The following is a 13720-nucleotide window of genomic DNA, read 5'->3' as shown; positions in this document are numbered from 1 at the left end:
CCCAGAAGGATTCCATTTTTGCCCTGATATTTATTCACATGAAAGGTCTTTGTGGCGATGCTTTACAGAAAGAACCTCTGGGCTATCTCACTTCCCTTGTGGAAAACAATAATACAAAAACACACAACTGCTTAAAATATGCTGACATAAATAAATTAAAATACATTATAATAAAGTGCAACTGTCACATGGGTGGGTGTGGGTGGCTGTGCATGTTCTGCACACGGCAAGGCTTTCAGGCACTTGGTTTTCTCATTCCTTGCTGGGTGTTGTCAATGTTTGGGAGAGACTTTGGATACGTTCCTGGGTCCATGCGGCACTCGGGTCTGCACACTGCCGCCTATTCGCTTTCGTGGTAAATCTGCAAAGGGAGAAATGCCTGTTTAGTGCCCAGCCAGCCAGAGCGTCAGAAGCTGACAGATACTGAATCAGACCAATTGGTTCATCTAGCTCTGCACTGTCTACACTGACTGGCAGCAGTGGCTCTCTGAAGTTTCGGGAACGACTATATCCCAGCCCCACCTGGGACTGTACCTGGGACCATCTTCAGACAAACAGGTGCTCTGTCCCAGAGCTACATGGAGAAAGGCATCCCGGCTTTGGCCTGGGGGTGGGGAAGAGGAGGGCACCCCTGGCATTCACCCTCCAGAGCCTCTCCCTTCCCTGGAAAGCTGTTGACTCGCTCTCCCACCTGCATCTCATCAGAGTTGGGGTCAGGGGCTGAGGCTTCCCTAAGGTCACTTCCAGGACAGAGAGGCGATTCCCTGAAGCCCCTTGATCTGGTATGGAATTGCAAAGGGGCTTTGGCCTCTGCAGCTATTGCTAATAGTTTGTAGCTTGGCTGATCACCCATGAATTATTTTCCAAGTTTTTCATACTTACACGACAGCTGGCAGGGAGCACTTGCTGCTTGCATAGTCATAGGACACCAGGAGTCTGAGTAGTATGGGTCTCATAACGTATTTGTTACAGCAGTAGCCTGAGTCTGTGGGAGAGAGGAGCGGAAGGGAGTGAACAAATGACTTCTGCTTCCTGCAGTCTTGATTTGACTCCACAGGGGATTGGACCTGAGACCTTCTGCATTCAAGGCAGTTGCTCTGTCATTGAGCTTCTTCCCCCAAAGTAAGATTCTAGTCCCAAGGATTCTGAATCAAGGACTCTTATTAAATATAGGAAGCTACCTTGTATCGAGGCAGACCATTGGTCCAACTAAGCCAATATTGTCTACACAGACTGGCAGCAGCAGCTGTTCAGGATTTCATGCAGGGTATTTCATGAAATCTGTCAGCTAGACTTCTGACAGATGTGCAGAAAGAGAGTGGGGTTGGTATATTTATTATTATTTGTTACATTTGGGACAGCTGGACACCCCAACCCTTTCCCATGCCTGGAGGCTGCAAACAGAGCAGAATTATTTTTATACTTACACAACACCTGGCTGAAAGCACCTGCTGTTTGTTTCATAATAGTCAGCTATGTAGTTCCAGGGGATCTTCTTCGCCGTGTAGGTGAAGCAGCAGGAAGTTGGAGGGTCGGACCCCACTGGCAGAGAAAGGAAAAGGCGTTGAGTGCAACCAGCAAAACTCTGCTGCAAAGTCGTTGGCCAGGAATTCCGTTTCCTGCCTCTATCCTCTTGAGTCCAGCATGTACATAGGAAGGTGTAAGCATCAGGTGGAACTAGGGAACGTGCACCCTTAGGAGGCAGTGATGGCTACTAAGTAGGGTGGCTTTAAGAGAGGACTGGACCAATTCATGGAGGAGGAGAGGGCTATTGATGGCTACTAGCCAGGATGGCTATGCTATGCCTCCACAGCTGGAGGCAGCAATGCTTCTGAACAGCAGTTGCTGCAAACCGCGGGAGGGGAGAGGGCTTTTTTGTGCTCAGGTCCTGCCTGTTGGTTTCTCACCTAGAGATGCGGCTGGCGATTGAACACAAGACCTGCATTCAAAGCAGATGCTCTGTCATTGAGTTACTGCCCTTTCCCTAAAACTATCCACAGTGATGAGTGCTGAAATCTTGTGGGCTAATTTAATAGGCACATAAGAAGCTACCTTTCAGCAAGTCAATCCATCTAGTTTACTATGGTCTGCTATGACTGATGGTCTACATCCGAAACTCTCCTACTTTTTGTCATATCTGTGATGCATCAATGAAGCAGTTGAAAAATGTATTATGGGAAATGGAGAGAGGTCTTAAAAGTTCATGCAACCCCATGCTCGGGGTTCCTACTCTTTATGTACTTTGACCTTGTTGCAACAAATAAAGATCAGGTCCACTGACCGCTGCTTTGCTTCTTTAACTTGGCTGGGGACTCCTTCTTTTCTGACCGGAGAGACCTGCAGAGAGTGGCACCCCAATGAGCTGGGCAGCAGAGTAAATCCACACCCCAGGATGTTTTCCTTATCAACAGGGATCCATGTTCATCTGAGTTAAGCACAGGGCCCAATCCTGGTCCTCAGGGTAGCCCACTTTCTCCATCCCTCCACTGGGAGGACTCTTCATTCATTCCCACTTTCTGCTTCCTGATTCTTCACCTGTTATCAATCCGCAAAAGGACCTGTCTTCTTATCCCATGACTCTCTGGGCTTACTCGGAAGCCTGTGGAGTTACCATGAAAGGCTTTATGAGGGTCTTCATAGGCACTGTCTAGTGGCCCCCCCGGCCCACAATCCTCCTTGATACTGTCAAGGATCGTTTAGAGTGGGCTTGTCTGGAATTGAGGCTGAGCGAGAGGCAGAGGCCTGGCTGGCCCTTGGTGGGAATCCAAAGAGATGGTGGAGCAGAGTCGGATTTAGGGGAATGCAATCACTTTGGTCGCACTGGGTGCAGAGCAGGGGGCACCACAACTATGATGGAGAATGGAAGGTGAGGGGTGGGGTGCTGTATTTTTGATGTTGCACAGGGCGTTGCTGAAATTTGAGACCCCAAGGTTCGCCACTGGGTGTGGGGAGAAGGCGGATGCGATCCTGGACCCATTGTTCATTGGGGTCCACATAGATGTCCCCATCATTCTTGATGATGACTCAGCAAAAAGGGGAACTGGAGCAAATTTTCCTACCTTGCCATTTACTTGAATCAAGGCTAAATCCCAGATATTGCCACCCAACCAGCTTAGCAAAGGGAGGCAGCAGCGGCAGCCTTGGGAATCGTGACCACCTTGTTCCCTGCGGGCTGAGGTTGCACAAATGCCTGTCATCTCCGTCCCCTTCCGAAGCTGATCTCATACTGCCTGGATCTGCTTCACCCCCCTCCCCCCTTGAGGGGAGAGAAGAAGGACTCGCAAAAGACAGAGAGGAACTCAAACTGCATCTTTATTTTCAGAAGCCAACAGCAGAACTGCAGACTGGCCCATTTGAAGACATAGTCTGATAAGCAACACTTAACAACAACACAAACAGAAATCAGATTGCTTAAAGTTGCCTCTCAAGCAGAGAGCAAGGAATTCAGAAACATTTGCTGTGGGGATTCTCAAGGCAGATACCCAAGGTGAGATTTAAATCATGCTGTGGGAATTTCCTTAAAATGGATTCATCCCGCACCTGCACACTGGAAATCAACATTTTGCAAAGCTGCTTGGAAACAGATGCTTGGTTGCTTGAACAGAACCTGCCAAACAGTGTTGATTGACTTAGCTATGAAAGGGGCACATGCCAACTTCAGGAGCCATTTTCTGGGAGACCTTTTCCCACAAGGCAGGCTGGCTGCTCCTAGAATGCTGCCTTGATAACCACAGAGTCCCTTGAATGAAGACTCTCTTCAGCCATGAAGGGGCCAGAATATGAGCAGGGAGAAAGGGAGGGAGAGAGGGATGAGGTTCAGCGAGGAGGCGAGGAGGCGAGGTGGGTGCTATGGTTCCCAGGGCCTTTTCCTAATGTGGGCTATGCGCTGGGGGAAGGCACAGTTGTGGGTCTTGAGCTGGGGGAATGCTTAATGCTGTCAATGTATTCCATAAGATCCTTGGCCCACTGGGCATTTGGGTCAGCACAGCCTAATCTTCCAGTCTTGAATACAAACCTGTCAGAGAAAGAAACAGACATTCACCATGTGTCACTGAATGTGCCCTTTTAATTCTCCACTAGCGTGAGGACCCCACTTCTCTTGGGTCTAGAGAAAAAGGCAGGCAGCCCACCTTCCATGTCAAAAGGCACCAGGTTCAACCTTGGTTTGGACCTTGTGCCCTCAGAAGGGTATAGAGATGGAAAATAAATAGCTTCTGAGTGCAGTCTTAATGTGATCCCATCAAATCCATGCTTCCCAAATGAATAGGCCCACTGGGGTGCTGACTCTGTGGGGTGCTGTCTTTGCCCTATTCAATATCTGTTGGCAGGGGGCAGAGGAGGAGGCTGAGCACGGGACTGAGCGTGGCACGGCTTCAGTGGCTGGCTCCTTCTGAGTGCAAGAGAGGAGGAACTTAAATTTAAAGAGGAGGAACTGAATTTAAAACTGGAAAATAGTCACAGCCTATCTCTGCTCCCGAGTGACAATTTCTCCATTTTTCTGGGATCTACTCTCATGATTTTCTCAATCTGTCCCCCAAGTGCTTAAGCCTCACTTCACCTTCTCCCCTTTGAAACATGTTACCCAGCTGGCCTCTTGGTTTTTGCCCTGATGTGGAAACTTACACTACAGAAGAGAGACGACAGTTGCCGCTGGTGTAGAAATAATCCTTCACGAACTTCTTTGGGAATTTCTTCTTGGAATAATTTTCACAGCAGGGAGACGAGGGATCCAGCCCAACTGTAAGAAGTGATATAAGTAGGTACTGTTGTTAATTGACTCAATTTATTAGCAATGGTTGTTTTACATTTTTCACATCAAACATCCAAACATACACATCCCTGTCTCTGTGTGGAGGCCCTTGCATTTAAAAGCAAGCATGGAGGAACTCTGAATGTGGTCCCCAGGGCTTTTGATCTAGCCCTCAAGATTCCCCTCAGGGCTGCCAAGATCCTCCCTCAATCAAGACCACTTTGTGCCCCCTCCCCGCTGCTCAAGTGGCTTAAGCTGCCTGGAATGTGCACCTTCATTTCTGGGTAGAGAGAGCCTGTGTGTGCCTATGTGTATGTACATGCAAGTGTTTAGAAACCTCTGAAATTTGCATGACTGGGATGTAGTCAAGTCCTGATTGCGTCTCCACACCCCTTGCCCAAAAATTAAACAAACACACAATCCTTTAAAAATACAAGGAACCCCCCCCCACATGCCCTCCCACCAAGGAAAACCAGCATTTCATTATCTGCAACTCCTTTTCCCTCTAAATGAAAACCAATATTTCCAACTGATAGATAAGAAATGGTTGAGGAAAGGGAGACAAGGAAGACATACCAGGAGAATGTTTTTTTCCATTTTGTGTATAAAACAGAGAGAACAATTATAGTAACAGGTGAAAAATAACGGCTGAAAAGCAAAATTATAAAAAGGCACATAGAATGAGTACAGATTATTGACCTCTTTGAGTAAGGTAGAGGAGAGAGAGACAAGGAAGACTTACGAGGATACGTTTTCTCACCTTGTGTCTTCTTGGATTCTACACCTGAAAGGGAGAAAGGAATGGAGGGCCATTATCGGTTTGCATCCCTGTGAATTGTCCGCCTCCCACAGCCATGGATATGGGAATCTTGACCCATGAAACCTGTGTTGCTAGCCTATGGTTTGGGGGAGGCATACTTTGGGGTGGATTTGTCACAGAGCAAGACAAAGGTCTGGTATCCACGTGAGGCTCATCCGTGGCACCGTTTCATGGGTAAGCCAAGTGCCTCTTCATGGGCCACGACTGCAGCTGCCGCTCTACACCTGGGAATCTCTGTGATCTTGCCTCTGGTCCCCTCCAAGAGGCTGCAGCAGCAGTGGCACAGGGCAGAGAGACGTGGCAAAGACGTGGCAAATCTGGCCTCTAAAGAGCAAGCCGCAGCTTTTGCTGCCACTTCGGTGGTGGCAGCAGCAGAGCTAGAGGACAATGCATTCCTTGGAGGGCAGATCTGCTGCCCCAGTCAATCCTGCAACCCAAGGTGGTTGCCTCACCCTGCTTCATGGGTCAGCTGGCCTTATTGCTGTCTTAAAAATCAATTGAAAGCCTCTATATATCCCAAATAAAAAAATACATCGGAGAAAAGAAGGATAATAAACTCACGTGGGCAAGCAGTGGCCAGGGCAAAAGTGGCCATGAAGAGGAGGAAGACGAGGGCAGCGGGAGAGAGATTCATGACAGGCAGAGATGAAGAGAGGATTGGGCCCTTCCAGTCTCTTTCCTTGACTGCTTTGGCACTCAGTACGCCCTAGTCTCTTCTTTATAGACGATGTTTCTAGATTGACTTCTGAAAAGTTTCCACTCCACCCTAATCAAGGGAGATAGTGAGGGGTTGATGCCCAAGATACGGAGGCAGGATGTGGACGTCTCAGGAGGCCCATCACCTGTGGCATATTTGATTGATAAGGGGGTTGATAAGAGCCTTTCGTGTGACACGTCCATTTCTGTGTAAACAGCCTGGGTGCTTCCACGGTCTCAGGGGAGGGTTGAGGCCTTGTGAGCACAAATGTAAAGCAGCTGGAACGAGGTCCAGGGAAGGCTCAGGCCATTTTAGGGTGAAGGATGGGTAGCAGCTGGGCTGTGGGTGCAATGGAGGGTGCCATGACTTAAGGACTCCTTTTCTTGGATGGGTTCTGAGAGCACCCAAGAGCCCTCTGTGTCCCTTGCGGAGACTCCCACCTACGTACCCACCCCCATAGGGACTCCAGGCAAGCTCTTGTCTTCTGGATCCACCCAAGGCCCACCTGGATCTCTATTTTGCCCACCCTGGGCAAGTTGTGTGAGGAAGTCTGTTAAGGAATTTTGCTGCTTGACTAGCTTAGTGCATAGAAGCTGTGCACAGTGTTAAAACCAGGGATGGGGGCAGTTAAATGACCCCCCCCCAAAAAATCCCAAGTCCCCACCACAGCCTCGAACTAAGGCCAGGACCGGGACCATTTACACAAGCACCATACATACGCAACAAAAAAGAGGCTCAGAAAAGCCGTCTATAAACTTGGAGCAATAAGCAGATACCATGTATTGTACTGTTTCCTCTGACTATCCCATAGAGAAAACTGTAGACACTTCACAAATTATCACCAAACGTCAATGATTTGACCGATTTCCTTGGTTCCAATGGTAATGACTCCTCTGGACGATGGGAATCTAGAGCCCACCCTGCCTCCATAATCCCTTGAGCATAAGGCCATGTACTCCTTGCCCCTCCATAAGATGAGAACTTAGCCTCACAATAGGAGGCAGGAGGCGATCAAAGGCAGCACATAACCCAGACAGAAATCCATTGGGATGGTGGTTGAATCCTGATACTTTCAAAGGAGAAGCTCAGGAAAGCCTTGTAGCTTGGGGGATGTGCAAATACTTTTATTGTTCTTTGGAGAAGTGCATAATTAATATTAAAAACCTGGTTATTGACCAAGGTGAGTGATGGGCTCATGTTTCTACATCCGAAACTCTCCTACTTTGTGTCATATCTGTGATGCATCGATGAAGCTGTTGAAAAATGTATTATGGGAAATGGGGAGATGTCTTAAAAGTTCACGCGACCTCATGCTCGGGGGTTCCTACTCTTTATGTGCTTGAACCTTGTTGCAACAAATAAAGATCAGGTCCACTGACCGCTGCTTTGCTTCTTTAACTTTGCTGGAGACTCCTTCTTTTGCTGACTGGAGAGACCTGCAGGGAGTGGCACCCCAATGAGCTGGGCAGCAGAGTAAATCCACACCCCAAGATGTTTTCCTTATCAACAGGGATCCATGTTCATTTGAGTTAAGCACAGGGCCCAATCCTGGTCCTCTGGGTAGCCCACTTTCTCCATCCCTTCACTGGGAGGACTCTTCATTCCTTCCCACTTTCTCCTTCCTGATTCTTCACCTGTTACCGATCCGCAAGAGGACCTGCCTTCTTATCCCATGATTCTCTGGGCTTACTTACTTGTGGAGGGGCTATGAAAGGCTTTATGAATGACTTAATAGATACTGTCTAGTTTACCCCCCTGCCCACATTCTCCTTGATACTGTCAAGGAGCTCCAAAGTATTGTTTAGAGTGGGCTTGTCTGGAATTGAGGCTGAGAGAGAGGCAGAGGCGTGGCTGGCTCTTGGTGGGAATCCAAAGAGATGGTGGAGCAGAGGCGGATTTAGGGGAATGCAACTGGTTTGGTCACACTGGGTGCAGAGCAGAGGGCGCCGTAACTATGATGTAGAATGGAAGGTGAGAGGTGGGGAACTGAAAATTTGGTGTTGCACAAGGTCTGCTGAAATTTGAGACCCCAAGGTTCGCCACTGGGTACGGGGAGAAGGTGGATGTGATCCTGGACCCATTGTGCATTGGGGACAGCACAGATGCCCCCATCATTCTTGATGATGACGTGACAAAAAGGGGAACTGGAGCAGATTTTCCTCCCTTGTCATTTACTTGAATCAAGGCTAAATCCCAGATAAGGCTTGGCTGGCTCTTGGTGGGAATCCAAAGAGATGGTGGAGCAGAGGCGGATTTAGGGGAATGCAACTGGTTTGGTCACACTGGGTGCAGAGAAGAGGGCGCCATAACTATGATGTAGAATGGAAGGTGAGAGGTGGGGTGGGGTGCTGAATTTTTGGTGTTGCACAGAGGACTGCTGAAATTTGAGACCCCATCATTCTTGATGATGACTCTACAAAAAGGGGAACTGGAGCGGGTCTTCCTCCCTTGCCATCTCCTTGAATCAAGGCTAAATCCCGGATATGGCCACCCAACCAGCTGAGCCAAGGGAGGCAGCAGGGACAGCCTTGGGAATCGTGACCACCTTGTTCCCTGCGGGCTGAGGTTGCACAAATGCCTGTCATCTCCATCGCCTTCTGAAGCTGTTCTCATACTGCCTGGATCTGCTTCACCCCCCTCCCCCCCTGGAGAGAAGAAGGACTCGCAAAAGACAGAGAGGAACTCAAACTGCATCTTTATTTTCAGAAGCCAACAGCAGAACTGCAGACTGGCCCATTTGCAAACATACTCCGATAAGCAACACTTAAGAACAGCAGAAGCAGAAACCTGTGTGCTGCTGACTTCAGGAACTACTTTCTGGTAGACCCTTTCCCACAAGGCCGGCCGGCTGCTCCTAGATTGATGCCTTGATAACCACAGAGTCCCTTGACTGAAGACTCTCTTCAGCCATGAAGGGGCCTGAATATGAGCGGGGAGAAAGGGAGGGAGAGAGGGACGAGGTTCAGCGAGGAGGTGAGGCGGTTGCTGTGGTTTCCAGTGCCTTTTCCTAATGTGGGCTAGGCGCTGGGGATAGGCACAGTTGTGGGTCTTGAGCTGGGGGAATGCTTAATGCTGTCAATGTATTCCATAAGATCCTTGGCCCACTGGGCATTTGGGTCAGCACAGCCTAAATCTCCATTCTTGAATACAAACCTGTTAAAGAAAGAAACAGACATTCACCATGTGTCACTGAATTCTCCACTAGCCTGAGGACCCCACTTCTCTTGCGTCTGGAGAAAAAGGCAGGCAGCCCACCTTCCATGTCAAAGGGCACCAGGTTCAACCTTGGTTTGGACCTTGTGCCCTCAGAAGGGTATAGAGATGGAAAAGAAATAGCTTCTGAGCGCAGTCTTAATGTGATCCCATCAAATCCATGCTTCCCAAATGAATAGGCCCACTGGGGTGCTGGTTCTGTGGGGCCGAGCTGTCTTTGCCCTGTTCAATATCTGTTGGCAGGGGGCTGAGGAGGAGGCTGAGCACGGGACTGAGCGTGGCACGGCTTCAGTGGCTGGCTCCTTCTGAGTGCAAGAGAGGAGGAACTGCGAGCCATTGAAACTGCGCCATGCTGGGCTCTGTGTTAAGCCTACTCCCGACGATGCAATGTGACATGTCAAGCACATGATGTCCCAAGTATGCAACAGGCTCCCTCACTCTTCGGAAGTAACTTGGTGCCTCTGATGCCCACTGAAACACAGCTTGCCCTCAAAACCTACCCTTCTCTGCATTTTGGAGTCCAAAACTGCAACCTGTTGGCGGTGGTGTTGGTGGTGGGATTTGCTTTCAAAAATGCATAGATTAGGAGCAAAATGCACAACAATGTCTACAAATTTTTATGCAATGTTAATTATTATTATTTTTGCAAGCCTCTGCTGAAATGCTGAACTTAATTTAAGACTGGAAAATAGTCACACCCAATCTCTGCTCCTGGGTGACAATTTCTCCATTTTTCTGTGATCTACTTTCATGATTTTCTCTATCTGTCCCTCAAGTGCTTAAGCCTCACTTCACCTTCTACCCTTTGAAACATGTTACCCAGCTGGCCTCTTGGTTTTTGCCCTGATGTGGAAACTTACACTACAGAAAACAGACGACAGTTGCCGCTGGTGTAGAAATAGTCCTTCACGACATTCTTTGGGAATTCCTTCTTGGAATATCTTCCAGGTTTGGGCAAAGAGGCAAGATGGTGTGGATTTCAGATTTCTTTTGTAGGTGTAGATTTGCAAGTTGCCTGACAATCTGCTTGAGAGAGCTGTGCCACTGTAGTCCTCATGGGATAACCTCTGCTTCCTTTTGGATTAGGCACCAAAGCAACCACCCACATGAGGCTGGTACCACTTGGCTTGCTTGACTATTGTGGACACCCTGAAAGGAGGGCTTACCAAGACCAGCACTGGGAATAGACTTATCACGGATCCCAAACTCCTCATCATATTCACCTGAAAGGGAGAAAGGAATGGAGAGTATTGGCTTGTCTGCAGAGCCAAAAGGAAGCCCCCTCTGTCTCCATCCACCAGAAGACGGAAGGTTCTCCATGCTGTGTTTTAAATAAATGACTATGCAATTTCCAAATATTATACTTTTCTATGGTCCCCCACCCTAATTTTTAACTGGTTTCATCTGATCTTATCGGGCTTCATTTTATATTGTTAAGTTGCTGTAAGACTTTTTTTTTTGTATAAAGCGACTAAGAAATGTAAGAAAACAGCAGCAGCAGCAACAACAACAACAACAATGGTAAAGGACCCCTGGACGGTTAAGTCCAGTCAAAGGCAACTATGGGGTTGCGGCATTCATCCCGCTTTCAGGCTGAGGGAGCCTGCATTTCTCCACAGACAGCTTTCCGAATCATGTGGTTGGCATGACTAAACCACTTTTGGCATAACGGGACACCGTGACGAGTGCCAGAGCGCAAGGAAACACTGTTTACCTTCCCGCTGCAGCAGTACCTATTTATCTACAGTAGTACCTTGGGTTACAAACACTTCGGTTACAAACTCTGCTAACCTGGAAGTAGTACCTCAGGTTGAGAACTTTGCCCCAGGATGAGAACGGAAATCATGTGCCGGCGTCACGCTGGCAGCAGGAGGCCCCATGAGCAAAAGTGCGCCTCAGGTTAAGAACAGTTTCTGGTTAAGAACGGACCTCCAGAATGAATTAAGTTCGTAACCCAAGGTACCACTGTACTTGCAGTGGAGTGCTTTCGAGCCGCTAGGTTGGCAGGAGCTGGGACAGAGCAACGGGAGCTCACCCTGTCGCAGGGATTAGAACCGCCGACCTTCCGATCGGCAAGCCCAAGAGGCTCAGTGGTTTAGACCACAGTGCCACCTGTAATAATAATAATAATAATAATAATAATAATAATAATAATAGTCATTACATCATTGTTGTGAAAATCAGACAAAAGTGGGTATAAATCTCCTAAATAAAAAAAACCCACATATGAGAAGGGCAGACTCACGTGGGCTAGCAGCAGCCAGAGCCAGAAGGAGAAAGGGGAGGGCAACCAGAGACAGCTTCATGGCAGGTGGAGATGGAGAGACGGTCTGGGGTCTTGGATGCCTTGACGCTCAGTATCCTGAAGCTCCCCTGGTCTCTTCTTATAGGTGATTCTAGCCACAAAACAATTGCGATTACAACATCTGGAGAGGACGTCACAGGACAGATAGCTTCAGAAAAGTTCCCCCACCCCTGAAAGCGATAGAGATAGCAAGAGGCTGATGTCCAAGATACAGAGGCAGGATGTGAACATGTCTGAGGCCCATCATCTGTGGCATCTTTCGATTGATAAGATGGAAAGAGGACTCATTGCCCTTTCAGACTTCTTCCTTGGCCGCTGATGCTCCTCCTGGTCTCTTGTCTATAGGAGATGTTTCTAGACAGTTTCCGCTCCACCCAAAAGCAAGGGAGATAGTGAGTGGTTGACGCCCAAGATACCAAGGCAGGATGTGGACGTATCACAAGGCCCATCATCCATGGGATCTTTTGATTGATAAGGGGGGGGGGCAATAAGACGCCTTTATTGGGCCAAGCCCATTTCTAGGTAAACAGCTCAGATGCTTCCAAAGCATCAGGGGAGAGCTGAGGCCCTGTGAGGGCAAAAATAGGACAGTTGGAACAAGGTCCAGAGAAGGATCAGGCCATGTTAGGGACATGGAAGTGTGGCAACCTGGCTACACACAAGGGAGAGTGACATGACCCCAGGGGCTGGGTTTTTTGGGGGGAGCTTTCTAATAGTACTCCATATCCGATGTGGAGATACCCAACCGTCACTGCTTTCAGAGGGACTCCAGGCAGGCTCCTGTCTTCTAGATCCACCAAAGGCCCACCTGCACCTACATTTCTGCCGCTTTGTTTTCCACGCCTGGCTTTGCACTCTCCCTGCCGAAGTGGAACTGATCCTATGAAGTCCCCACCAGCTGAGGAAATACCTGAGTGCATGCCATGACCCCCATCACTTTTCTCTGAAGGATTAGAGTAGCACCCTATTGTGAACTGGCTCTGGTGGTAAGCACCTGTATTCCTTCCAACATTTCTGTAATGAAAATAGGGGTGTACTAAATAATAATAATAATAATAATAATAATAATAATAATAATAATATTTATACCCCGCCAATCTGACTGGGTTGACCCAGCCACTCTAGGTGGCTTCCAACATATATAAAATAAAATAAAACATTGAACATTAAAAACTTCCAAATAGAAGTCTTCTAAAGGTTGTGTAGTTATCTCCTGGGCTCTGGGGTCACATAACTCCATACCCTCCTACATTTCACCAATGCAAATGGGAATGTCCTAAGGAAAAGCAGGACATTCTGGGATTAAATCAGAAACTGGGATGGCTTCTGTACATCCAGGACTGCCCTGGGAAATAGGGACACTTGGAGGGTCTGCATCTGGAATCCCTAGAGACTGGTGGTGTCAGAAGTGGGATTTGGGTTTCCTGGAGGAGGACCTGTGAGCGAGGTGCGGCTGGGCCAAGATGGTGGGAGAAGCAGCAGCCCTCCTTGAGCAGTTCAAGTTGATGCTCCAGAAGCAAATCCAGCAACAGGTAGACCGGCAGAACTGGAGAAAGTGGAGTGGCAGTGAGGCCAGCTGCCTGACAAACTGGGGCAACTGCAGAACCAGAAGTTTGATAAAATGAAGCAGCTTCAAGCAGAGTGGACAAGAAGCCTCCTTGGAGAGAATAGTGAACTGGCCCTGTGGTGGTGATCCCATTCCATGTTGCAGGACCTGAAGAGGAACTCTATACATGTCCAAGGGAGTGGTGGAACTTTCTTAGTGGTTCATAGTTCAGGACTCAGCAGGTCTGCCTGGGGTCAAGGGGCTTTGCTCAGTATTTTCTGGTTTGCTAACAGCACCAGGTCCTGGGCAAGCCAGACTTGGCCCAGATGAGGCCCTTGTTTGTGCTGTTGCAATGTGATCCATGTGAGGCTACCTTTGAAGGGGCTGCA

General features: G+C 48.5%; 1 protein-coding gene and 1 long non-coding RNA gene across 2 annotated transcripts; one reads left to right on the top strand and one right to left on the bottom strand.

Annotated features, from left to right (window-relative positions):
* Positions 1–3294: 3294 nt before the first annotated feature.
* LOC310832718 (C-C motif chemokine 4-like) lies at positions 3295–11848 on the bottom strand. The gene is made up of 4 exons (XM_083714907.1): positions 11726–11848; positions 10647–10703; positions 4624–4738; positions 3295–4015 (listed from the first exon to the last, which is right to left on the bottom strand). Exons 1-4 carry the CDS (start codon positions 11784–11786, stop codon positions 3880–3882), a joined length of 369 nt encoding a protein of 122 aa, XP_083571033.1. The 5' UTR covers positions 11787–11848; the 3' UTR covers positions 3295–3879.
* Positions 3347–9063, top strand: LOC310832737. The gene is made up of 3 exons (XR_014558386.1): positions 3347–3487; positions 4587–4756; positions 8974–9063. It is a non-coding gene; the product is annotated as an uncharacterized lncRNA (long non-coding RNA).
* Positions 11849–13720: the final 1872 nt, after the last annotated feature.

Source organism: Podarcis gaigeae (assembly GCF_964106915.1).
Source record: "Podarcis gaigeae genome assembly, chromosome: 15".
NCBI classification, from domain to species: domain Eukaryota; kingdom Metazoa; phylum Chordata; class Lepidosauria; order Squamata; family Lacertidae; genus Podarcis; species Podarcis gaigeae.
This window is presented reverse-complemented; position numbering and strand designations above follow the sequence as displayed.